The sequence below is a fragment of the Myodes glareolus genome, chromosome 19 (assembly GCF_982192425.1).
Source record: "Myodes glareolus chromosome 19, mMyoGla1.1, whole genome shotgun sequence".
NCBI lineage: Eukaryota > Metazoa > Chordata > Mammalia > Rodentia > Cricetidae > Myodes > Myodes glareolus.
Window position 1 is genome coordinate 588,200 of NC_142044.1, and position 12,845 is coordinate 601,044.

At 37.6% G+C, this 12,845-nt stretch overlaps 1 protein-coding gene across 3 annotated transcripts in view; it reads left to right on the forward strand.

Annotated features, from left to right (window-relative positions):
• Positions 1-12,845, forward strand: part of Cpq (carboxypeptidase Q) — a 400,620-nt gene that overhangs the window by 103,182 nt on the left and 284,593 nt on the right. For all 3 annotated transcript variants that reach the window (XM_048457233.3, XM_048457231.3, XM_048457232.2), the window contains one exon: positions 8,319-8,526. In XM_048457233.3, the coding sequence (XP_048313190.1) occupies positions 8,319-8,526 (208 nt within the window). The remainder of the gene's footprint in view (positions 1-8,318; positions 8,527-12,845) is intronic.

Below are 12,845 nucleotides of genomic sequence, written 5' to 3' on the forward strand. Positions count from 1 at the left end.
AAACATAGACACATATTTACACAGTGTGATCAAATATCCCGAAACAGCCCTCTGATACACACACACACACACACACACACACACACACACACACACACACACAATCTCTGCTGGCAGTTGATGGTATCTTTGTTCATGCTTCATTTATTTTTAATGCCAGGGCCTTAGCTGAAGGATCAGTTTCCATCTGGAACCTGTCATTCATGTTGCTGAGAACATTAAGTTCCTAGGAGATATAGTCAAATCTTTTAACAGTTCTTGAAGACCCCACTTAGCTGTGGCCTTAAGCTATGCCCATTCACATTTCAATGACCAGACCAAGTTGTATTGCCGAGGACAGAATCAGTATCTTCAACAAAAAGGCTGAAATTTACAGATAGTTGTTTAAAATGTATTTTCTTACCAGATGACACAAGAGAGAAGAAATGAAAGAATGCTTTTGTAAATCTGTTTCTTGAGATGGACACAGTGCTCTGACTTGCTCGGAAGCATCTTCAAAAAGTCCTTCTGCTTCTCTTACAGTCCCCATCACTGTCTCTGTTCCTCTTGGGGGTCACATAAATTCATGGAACCCTCTCAGCTTTTCAGAAGCCTGATGTAGAACCTCTGTCATATGCTGCCTCAATTATTGCATTAGTGACAGTGAGGGCTGTCTGGTGGGACAGCATATAACACTGTTCTTATCTGAGTAGGCTCAATATTTTCTGAAGTAATATTCATTCTTTAAATCCTATTTTATTGGCTATGCAAAATTTTAAGTTAATCAGGAGACAACTTTTTGCACTTAGTAAATCTACCCTTATTATTTTAAAGTGCTTTATAACGAATGGAAATCTTGCCCCCTTATTTCATGCTCATGAGAAGTTTAATGAGCTTAGTGTTACTGTCTTCCCCTTCTTGTAGACTTGGGAAAGCTGAACTGATTATATAGAATCATAAAGCTAGTGAGTTCTACAGGCAGCTTTCCAGCTAGAGGTGCAGTAATGACTTCTTATGATGAACCTTACAAAATTTTGAGAAGCAAATAATGTATTATAAGAAGAATATTATTAAGAAATTAGATAGTAGTATAGTATTTGTTCTCCTAAAAATAGTGGTTCTCAACCTGTGGATTGTGACCACTTTGGGGATTGCACATCAGATATTCTGTATATCATATATTTACATTATGATTCATAGCACTATCAAAATTACAGTTTTGAAGTAGCAATGAAATAATTTTATGCTTGTGTCTCACCACAAAATGGTGAACTATATTAAAGGGTTGCAACATTAGAAAAGTTGAGAACCACTATCCTCAAATATTCTTCTAAAATTTTAGACAATGTCTCATTGTTTTAAATGTCTGATTACTAAATTTTACTTACCACAACTTTCCCAAGGATCTTTTCACAGACCGTACAGTGCAGTCTATGCTATACAAATATCAAAAGGACTAATATCCATCACAGTTGATAGTGTTCCTCTAGTCTATTGCTTAAAATGGACCATTAGGCTGAATCCTGCGGCTATCAACTCGTCTAAGCTACAGCCATCTCTTTCTCTCAGAATATGGCAAAAATACCTTAACCCACTATATACATCTATATACATCTTTCCTTCCCTCCTCTAATCCTTCCATCATACTAATTTAGAGTTTTCTTGAAAATGAATCCGACCTTCCTGAATTCCTTCTTCCCACCTGGACTCCTTAATAAGGTGACAAAACCCCATATGATGTCACCTAACTCTACCAACTTCTCTCATGTCATTCCAGTCCTGACACTCTTCAGTCTCTCTGACAGAATCTCACAGTGACTAGAACTCACCTGTCAGATTCCACCTTTCTAGACCAGCTGGCTATGACCATGAACCTTAACACTTAATGGCTTTAGACTGCCTAGTCGGGACTCAGATCTGCATCCCAACATAGTTATGTTGGTTGTGACTGTCTGCCTTAAATACTGCTTAGAGCTGCTCATTTTAAATGATGAGAAAGTAAAGTTTAGTGAAAACCCTCACTCAGCTGCACTAGTCTCTGTTACATGGAGATGCCAGTGAGTAGTTGAAGAGAACGCAATGTGTCAACCATATTTCAAAGAAACCAAGTTGGAAAAGAGAATAGTTTGTGAGGTAGGGGATACGTAGTCACAATAGTAACTGCTAAGAGGACTCATAGTATTCCAAAGCTTGATTATGTCTTCAATTGCCACAGTGATCATGGGCAGTCTAGATTTGAAAATCCTCAGGATTCTAAGGGCTGGTCTGTGCTCTCAACTTGCAGATCTGCGTATTGCTGTGGTGGCCCCTGTAAAACCAGTGTGTTTCATGAATATCAAGTTTAACCATTGGTCTTGCTAGTAGGCACACTCCATTGAACAACACAAGTTTACTGTAAACTTTACTGTTTGCTTGCTTCTTCTCCTCAGGTGCTGGTGTGTCAAGACAACTCTCAGCACACATAGGCAACAGTTGCCTCTCTACAGATGATGATGGTTTACTTTGCTATTGACTTTGGTGCAGCTGACTGAGTCCATCCTCTCCTGCAAGGTTGATCACTCAGGTTTAATTTGAATCAGATCTGAGTGGTGGGCTTAGAGAGGTTCAGCCAATGATGGGCCAGATAACCTCTTGCCCTGTTCAGAGTTGCTCTTTACCCCTTATTCTTCTAACTTTCTCTCAATCAAATAGTTAAGTCTTTCTTTAAAATATCTTCAAAGAGTCTGTTTTCTTTCTCTTCCTGGAAATGAGAATGGGGCTCCATAAATACCTTGGTTATTGTCAAAGTTTATAGTGTCCCACTATTTATTTGTGTATTAGTTGTAAATATAGTAGCATAGTACTAATGGAAAATGTGCATCCTTTTACACATTCTTAAATCTCTTTTATTCTTTATCTGAGAATGTCCTTTCAGAAATTTTCAAGCAACTGGACCTGTTTCACGTCCTCTCAGTTTCTTATAGGAAACTAAATAAATTCCCCCTGTCAGATTTTGGGAAATTTTAATTTATATTTTCATTTATGGCACTCCATAGTCTTCTAAAATGTATTGTTAACTCTCTTTTCTGTATCTTTTCATTCGATACTCCTTTTGTATCTAATGTCCAGGATAAAATCCTGACTTTGTAGAAGCACTATCACTTGTTAATTTGAATATTTAAGTCTTGTTCTTCCTGGTAAAGTATGTTATAAAAATCATATAGTTTGTAAACAAAAGACATCCCAGAAAGGATTGCTTTTGTCTGCCTTGCTGAAAGGTTTAGGTTTCTTACCCCTTTAGACTGAACGCTGACTTTGTAAGAACACTTATTTTTCTGTTTTCCATGACTATGATCTCAGGAAAGGTCACTCATTCCAGGGACCTACTTAACTTGGATGGTCACCCAGTAGGAGCTCACATAGTATGAGTAAGAAACTGGCCTTCTCTTTGAGTTGGCTTGGTTGGACTCTTTCCTGTTTATGGGTAAGTCTTCTGAAATCAGAACCAGTTTTGTAAAACAAACCACATTGAATAATTTGCCCTGAGGCCTAGAGACATAGTTTCTGTCTGTAGTCTTTTGGTGTAATGGTAGAAACCATTATAAAACATTATTGTCTTTTTTTAAAAAACTGTCCTTGGGAGCAAGCATTCAGAAGAGACAGAGAATGGGTTGGTCAGTGTCTCTTTCCTCATAGGACAGATGGCACCAGCCAGTGCTGCAGCGGTCAGCATTCTGCTTTGCAGGGCAACTGCCGAAACAGTCACAGACAGGGGAAATGGCTTGGGAATTTTGAATTGAAAAATAAAGCATGCAAAAAAACGAACCTGAGAATTTTTGTAATTTTTACAGTAAATAAGAGAGTTACTCTGAGTATTTTTGTCTTCATTTCCACAGTCTCTTTGGAAATTAAAGACCATGATCCCTTTCATCATTCCTAACAGTTTGATGAGTCTTGCCCTAGAGCTGTGGTTCTCAACTGTGAGTTGTGACCCCTTTGCGGGGCCCATACATTTTTCACAGGAACCTAAAACCATCAGAAAACATAGATGTTTACAGTATGATTCATAACAGTAGCAAAATTTCAGTTATGAAACAGCAACAAAAAAACTTTATGGTTGAGGGGTTCACCACAACATGATGAATTGTGTGAAAGGGTTGGAGCATTAGGAAGGTTCAGAACCACTACCCTAGGGTGAAGTTCCCATCCACATCTCATATCGCCAACCCAGGCCTTAATGTATGTAACAACCCCCAATTTATGAGCAAGAGCCTGAAAAATAACTGATGACAACTTTGGCAGACCTTATTTAGATTTTTCTTTTTCCTTTTTATTCTTCTTAAAATTGAAATTCCAAGATTTTATTTTCATATATTTTACATTTATTGTAGAACATAGCAATGCAGTTAGCAGAAAGTATATGACCCAAGGATGCAAATGACCCAAAATTCCAATTTCAGCTTTAATACCAACTTGTTACATAAACTTAGCTCTCTACACTTCAGTGTCCTCATAAAAACTACTCTGTAGAGTTGTGGTCATAAGAAGAACCATTATGTACTTAAATACAGACATTAGTATTAGCACTTACTCTGAACTACAGAAATATGAAAGGTCCTTGGAAAAATAGAATTTTTGAAAGTGATACAGTTGGGCCATTATATTTTTCTTTCAGTTACGTAGTGTTTATATACACATATATGTGTATCATATATATGTATGAGTCCTATTGTACATTTACATAACATTAGTGACAAAAACAGACAAAAATTTTTATCTCCCATGTATCTTATATTATTACAATGGGTGCAGTTAGATTCTGTTAAGGGCTATGACAAAATTAAGGATGCTAAGTGGACTAAAAAGTTGAAACTAGGATTCAATTGTGAGTATAAATTTCATGGCAGGCCTTACTGTTGACATTACAGTGTTCTTAGAGGCTTTTGTGAACAACCTTGTAGGATGAGAGGGTGGGGAGAAGAGAGACAAGAGCTGTTGATCAAAGCACAACGTGAATATTTTCCTTGGTGTAGCATGAAGGGTTAAATTTTCCAGATGGCCTCACTTTACTTCATTTAATTTGAGAAAATATTTTCCCACGATATGTGGTGTTGTGTACATACCCTGCCTTCCTAAATGTGGCTGCTGATTACTGTCACCTGATCTGTGACCTCTGGAGCAGGTCACAATCATGGCTCACATTTGTTATCAGACTGTCATTAGCAAGTCCCTATGGGCTTTCTTAATGACTTAAGCTGTAGTAACTGAGAGTCCTACCCCCATGTGGCTGTTTAAATGTAACTATACATCAATTATCATTAAATGACTTTAAGAATTTAGTTTCTCTGTCACAATAGTTGTATTCTGAGTGTTCGATAGCCATGTATGGCTGATGGCTATGGTGTTAACTCTGGGGTAGAACATCTGTGTCACTACAGGAAATTCTCTTAGTGTTTGTTATTTTCAATGTTTCTATCTCTGATTATTATTATTATTCTTTTTTCCCACGGCTGTACTATCAGCTTTAGATATTTATTGTCTTTTGATTTGTTTCAATGCTAGCTGTAGATTTTTATGTAAAGAAAGAATACTTATACAAGTGTTCTTAGCTGTAGAATTTGAGTTCTTATACCTGAAGTTTATATTTATATTCAGACTGCCCTAGAGTATCTTTGCCGAGTTAGTGATTTGCAGATGTGTCCTGGGTGAATGGTATGAGAATGGATTTCTGGGTGACTGTGGAAGGACTATCAAATTTTGTAGGTCAAGTTAGAATTGTATCTTATTTGGGGTAGTAAAAATGAAGGGACATGCACTGACTAATTATGTTCAATACTGCCAGGCACTGTTAGTTCCCCCAAAAGGAACATGGTCACAAATTCCAAGGGGATCATCTTTGAGTAGTAGAGAGAGTTCCCAAGAGAGTTTAATTTGTCTCTCATACTGCTATACCCAGGGTGCCCTGAAACTCTGGAGGGAGCTTAATGCATACTTAGGCTTTACTAGCTTGGAGTGAGAAGATAGAGCAGAAAGTATAAGGCCGGTTAAGGCAGTGATTTTCAACAGGATCTTTGTGGATAAGCAATTTGTTTTGACAATGAAGTTGGGAGAATGGAGTCCAAAAGACATGATGTACAAGAGTATGAATAAAGACATCATGGACAAAATTAGCAAAGAAAGAGAGTGAGAACATTAAGGCAGTACTAATGTAGTCTAAAATAAAAGCAAACATGTCTATAGAGGTTGATAGGCTTGGAATGACAGGCTGAAAGGTGAATCTGTGAAGTAGGATTTCAGAAGTAGGATAGGCACAAAGTGGTACTGCTGGGGACAACTCTGACTTCTCAGAAGTTAATGCAGTCAGAACTGGAAACTGTGGAGTTTTGAATGAGCTGAGCTGGAGGCTGAGATGCCAGTAGTGGTGAAAAGTGTTGGGAAGACAGGGCTTGTAAAAGTCTACAATACAGGTAATCAGGACCTGACATGAGAGCATGTAACACGGGGAGACAGGAGACATGGGCTCAATCAGTGTTGATTTTTAAGAAAAAATATCATCAGTGTTTTGAATATTGATTGGATGATGGAATGAAACAGACAAATGAATCAGAGAGGACTCTGCTTTCAGGGAAATATTTTCATTCAAACTCTTCTTCCAAGTCTGCAGTGCTGTACTTTGACATATAGTTGTTACAAATGATTTATATTTGCCTGTGAGCTGTCAAGTTTGCTTTATGATCCTTGAAGTCTTCATTCTGTCCTGTATCAAAGGAATTTTAAGTATACACTGTAGTGAAGAAATGCCCTTCTATTAGTTAAATTTTGAAAATTTGTAAATTTAACTTCATTTCTAGTAGTTTTAATCCAGATACCAATTACTCCTTTGTTTGGACATCATGTTGGATTGATCCAGTGAACCTTTAATTAATGAAGAAAGGCTGAAAGTCATCAGCAAAATTACTGTTCAGTATTAACATTGACATTGGTCAAATTTCAAGGTAACTCTAGGTTTCAGAATCTCAAAATTTGCCTACCTGAATCCACCCTCATATTTCCAATGCATATGTGGAAAACTGATGATTTCCTTCCTTTTGTAATTGTATATTGCTTCTTTTTTTTTTTACTGTAAATTAAGTTAAAGGGTTTTCCAAATGATAGTTATCATTATAATGGCATCTTTTAAACTTACAAAATAAAATTACTCCTCCAAAAATTACCCAATACCCTAATTTTCCAGTTTGTAATATTAAGAAAATATAACAGATATATGCTTTTTGCTTCAGATTTTGCTAATATATTTGATAATTGCTTGGCAAGATGCATAGAGTAATAGACATCAGGGACTGCGAATGTGGCTCAGCATTTGAGTGTTTGCCTAGCATAGGCAAGGCCTTCAATTCAAATTCCCAGCATATACAAAAATTAATACCAGAATATGTCTTATAGTTAGATTTATGTACTCTCTGTGTGTATGTATGTGGGCATGTATATGTCTGAATATGTGTGTATGAGTATTTGATTATGTGTGTGTGCATGTATATAAATATATATATTGTGTGTATGTGCATGTATGTATGTGCAAATGTGTTTGTATATGTGTGTATGTGTATGAGTATATGTGTGTGTGCATACATATACTCAGTGTGTGTGTATGTGTGTATGTGTGTGTGGATTTGTTTGCATGAATTCTTGGAGGACAGAAATCCTTCTTTAATCATAAAGGTGTGGTGATAAGGGAAAGTGGTATGAGGAAGTGGGCACATTAACCAGAACAGAAGGATTTGAGGGCTTCCGTATCTTCTTGTAGTGTTTCTATCGAAAGAAGAAAAGAAAACAAGCTGACTTTTTATTTTTCTCAGGAGAAGACATTGCTTATTGAAAGTTGGATTTATAAAAAAACATTGTTTTCTAAAACGGTTCTTCCCAGGCTGCTACCCTTTGCTGCTACTGAGAGTTGTTTAGTAACATCTGAAAATAGCTTTATGAAGGACTAACTAAATATGTGTTTTATTAACATGACGATTTCTGAAATCAACTTTAAAAATAAATAATGCTTCTAATGAAATACATGATTTCATGAGAAAGGGGTAAAGGTATCTTTCCAAGCAATTTGTGACTTAATTCTAGCTAGTGGAGTGAGTTGAAAAACCTTGATTCATATGTTAGATTATTTTGAGTGTATTGTCTTTGTCTTGGGCAGATGACTAACTCTGTAGTCTTGCTTCCATGGTAACTAGCTTTCAAACTTCAATCTTCTCCACTCAGTTTGCCAGATGTAGCCAATAGAACATGTGTGACCTTTTGTGTGCCAGTTCCTCCTAGCTGATGGGAAAGATAAGTTAACATTTGACTTTTATTTCTAGGCATTACAGCAGAGGTACTGGTAGTAACCTCTTTTGATGAACTCCAGAGAAGAGCGTCAGAGGCAAAAGGGAAGATAGTTGTTTACAACCAGCCTTACACCAGCTATGGGATCACAGTGCAATACCGTACACAGGGAGCTGTGGAAGCTGCCAAGGTGGGGGCTGTGGCATCCCTCATCCGATCGGTAGCATCCTTTTCCATCTACAGGTGAGTTATGTTGTTTAGTTGAGTTATTTTCAAAAATTAGTTTTCTATAAACAAAAACATATTATGAAATAAAAGCAAACCATCCAAATGAAAATACTGATAGCACATGGAACCTCCTTCCATGTTCATATTTGATAATTTGATTGGTATATCTTCTTTTGACTGAGGTTTCTGTCCTTCCTGGTTCCCGCAGTTGTTAAGTCCCAAAAAACACACACAGAAGTCTACATTCATTATAAACTGATTGGTCTAGTATCTCAGGCTTCTTATTAACTCTTATAACTTATATTAGCCCATAATTCTTGTCTGTGTTAGCCACGTGGCTTGGTACCTTTTTCAGTGAGGCAGTCACATCTTGCTCTGGGTCTGGCTTCCTCTCTGTCTGGATGACAACTGCAAAATGACTCTTTCCTCTTCCCAGAATTCCCCATATTTCATTATCCCATCTCTACTTCCTGCTTGGTCGCCCTGCCTATACTTCCTGCCTGACTACAGGCCAATCAGCATTTATTTAAAATACAAATGACAGGGTACAGACCATTGTCCCACAGCAATCTTCTTTGCTCCTTTAGGAGTCCAAGGATCATTTATGAATTCCTCTGAAAGGTTTCCACAGTGAACATAATCCCATAACGTTCTTTCTACAATTAACATGTTATGCTTTTCATTGGAGGGAGAACTGAGTTCATGTCTGTGTTTCATCCAAGATTACTAATGGCTACAGAGGAGGCCAGGCTGTTTTCTATATTGCCACAGAAGTAAAATAAAAACAGAATGCATGACATATTAGGGAATGTCTGTTGTATCATCGAAAGAGCTTGGGTTCTACAGGACCTTTCTGGATAACTGTGTGACTGGTTTATATGTTTATTTACCTTGTAATTTTCCTGTACAGACAAGTAAATGACTATAGGTACATAAAATGATTTTTAAGCCTAATGAAGTAAACTTATGAAAAAGGCTTGTCTATCTGTAGATGTCTATATAAATAAATGTTCTTTGAGGACAATAGAAGGCTGTGTTCTCTGGAACCCTGTTGAAGTAATGGCACAGTATTTATTTTTTGTGTGTTACTTTGGAAATATTTTATGTGTATGAGTGTTTGCTTGTGTGTCTGTATTTTGGGACTGTAATTGTGGATGGTTGTGACCTACATTGTGAGTACTGGGAACCAAACCCTTGTCATTTACAAGAGCAGTAAATGTTCTTAACCAGTAAACTCCTGCTTTAAATTTTTAAGAGATATGTTTCTGACTGTCATTCTCAGGGCTTTGTTATGTGTCCAGTCTGGATTTGAACCCTTAAGCTCAAATAATTCTCCTGAGCCAGTCTCCTGAGTAAGTAAAACTGACAGTATGTACCAACTGTCCCAGGCCAAGGTGCTTCATTGAAACTTAGCCCTAGAAATAAATTCAGTATTGCAGTGGATAAAAGCTCTAAAAACTGACATGTGTCTATTTGCCCTAGTTTAATAGTTGTATATAGTGGTTATATACTGATATAAATAAAATAAAATATTTTAGAAAAGCAGATAAAAGAAGCACCATGTTAATGTAGCCTGATCTGTGTTGTCAAAAAATGCAAAAGTAATTGGAAATAAAGTTTATTCTGGTCCTGCAACTGAACTTTCTGTTTCTATTATAAAGAAAAACTGTATTCTTCATAACTGCTATTTGGAGCTGGAGACACAGCTGGTTGGCCTTAATTAGTTCTCCTCACCCTCTAAAGTGAAATCAGCAGCTGGGATGTTCAGTCAGAACAGTTGTCTAGAGTGCAAAGTGAAGGATGGACGGGAATAAGAGGCCTTCCCTGGGGAGCAAGATAGCACAGGTTAAGAATCACCCACTAGCATTTCTTGAGTGAAGTCCTAATTCACAAAACTGAAAATAATGGCCTTTGTAAAGTCTTTAACGGTTTTGAGACTGGTCCCTTTTGGATGGTTAATCTTCCCAGGAGAGAAGTTTAAAAACGGCTAGCTTACTTCCCACACTACCTCAGCTACTCCTTGGAATAACACACTCAGCAAGCTGTGGTCATTCACCATGATTTCACTGGTCATGAGGCATAAATTATGGAATGCGTATGAAACTGGAGCATAGCCAGGAAGCTTTATTTTAGAACTACAATCATAAGACTCAAAGATTCCCAGATGATTTAATGTGCAGCCATCCTCCAGGGCTCATTGACCTATTTTTATTTATTTTTTTATTTCTTATTTTTTTTTAATTTTTTTCACCTCAGAATAATAAAGACATCTGGAAACCAAGGCTACATGCTGGAAGTGAGAATTGCCCTGCATGGGCCCTCAGGATGTTAGCCTCTAAAGCTTGGGATCAGCAACTTTTACTGTGTAAAAGCAACATTTTCTGCATGTCTCTAGGTCTGGAGTGATTATAGCTTTTCATGGGCTTTTATAGTCAACATTTCCCTGGTTTCTTAATGCTATAACTCCATTTGGGCAACATAATGGATTAATATTGGCCATGACATACCATATCTCTGAGTACCTTCACACATGTCATGTTGCTTATTGTTACATCAGCCTGAAGGACCATGAAGGTGGTGTATTATTTTTCCCATTTCTAGGTAGGAAAGTAAACATTCAGAAAATTGAATGCATTAGCATATTGAATTCTTTCACCCTGAAAAGTAAAAATCAAGATGAAGCAAAATCTCTTTGTTCCCTTATAGGTTGTTTTAAAAAACCTGGTTTCTGTAAGGCATGTTTTATATTTCTGTGGTTGTTCATCCTTCATTCACCACAGATAATTTAGTGTGTCTTTTATGAGTACTAAGAAGGAACTTGTTAAAGTTACAAATAGCTCCCAATTTATCAAATAGATTTGAGTTTTAAGACTTCTTTTTCAAATATACCTTTCCCTATGTCCCTCTCCCTCAATGTCCTTCCCTCCTCATATGTCCCCTTTTCCTCCATGGCCCTCCCTCCTCCATCCCTTTCTCTCCCTATATTCCTCTCTACTCTCATTTTCTTCCTCCCCATCATCCTTCTCCCTACGTCCCTCCCTCTTCCTATATCCTGTCCCCCATGTCCCTCCCTTCTCCATCCCTTCTTTTCTCCATATTCTTCTGTCCCTCTGTTTTCTCCTTTCCCTTGCCATTCCATCTTTCTGTGTCTCTCCCTCTCCCTATATTCCTCTCTCCTCCATGTTCCGCTTTTCTACTGTCCCTTTCTCTCCCTGTGCCCTTCCCTCTCCTTTCACCCTATTTATTTGATGGTTGACTAAGAATGTTCTTCCTAACCATTCTCCACCAATTCTCTATAAATATTCTGCTATGACCTCAAGGCTCATGTATCCACCTCTATGTTGATTCTTCTCTTGGGTGTTCTAGATTGATGCCAATTTTAGGTTTGCAAAAACCAAACTCTTTGCCTCTTTCTGTTGCATTTTCTCAGTAAAAAAACTTCTGTCCTGCACATCACATAGTCCTTAGCTGTACTTTCTTTTTCTTTGTCCTCATTTCTCATAGTCAACAAATCTCTTAGCTTCTTCCCAGTGTCAAGTCTTTCAGTAGATGCAAATAGAACTGTCCCACTTCCCAGGATCTCTCTAGAACTTTCTATATTTCCAGTTACCTCTGATTGCATCTTTTCTCTGCTTCCTTCAATTCTCTGTCTCTCTGTCACACTCTGTCTTTCATTGTTCAGGCCTTTCTCCTGGGGAACATTCTCTGATTTTCAGTTCTAGTCCTGGTGATGTACCTCTTCCTTGGTATGCACTGTGCCGGAGGCAGTTTTGGTGCAGGCTTTGATAGCAGAGACGACTGCTAACAAACAACTTTATACTCAGTCACTTAGCAGCTACGTTTTTCCAACTGTGGCTCTAAACCTTTTAGATGTGATTCTTCTGCATGGATCTGAACAAAAAGCTGATAGAAAGCTGAAGCCTAGAGGGAGGATTTTTCATGGTTATTCTTACGTATGCCCAGATACAGCATATCACCTCCACTCACATTCTATTGGTCAACATGCTAATACATGGAAGCAGAGAAATCTGTTGTATCTTTATGTCCAAGGAAAACGAATTTGCTCAAAAACTTTTCAGTTTGCCCAATTGCCTGATTATGCACTATGCTCTGAGTTCCGGAAAGACACTGATTTGCACACAGAGAGAAAGGGTCTATTTATAACATCCAGCATAGTATTTGATGAACAGTAGTGCTGTAATGAGGCCTCTTATTTGTTTCCCGACCGCCTGGCAGTTCAGAGCCGAAATAAACAAAGAAACTACATTGTTTAGCCCATTAGCTCTACGTTCTTATTGGCTAACACTTATATCTTAATTTAACCCATCCCCATT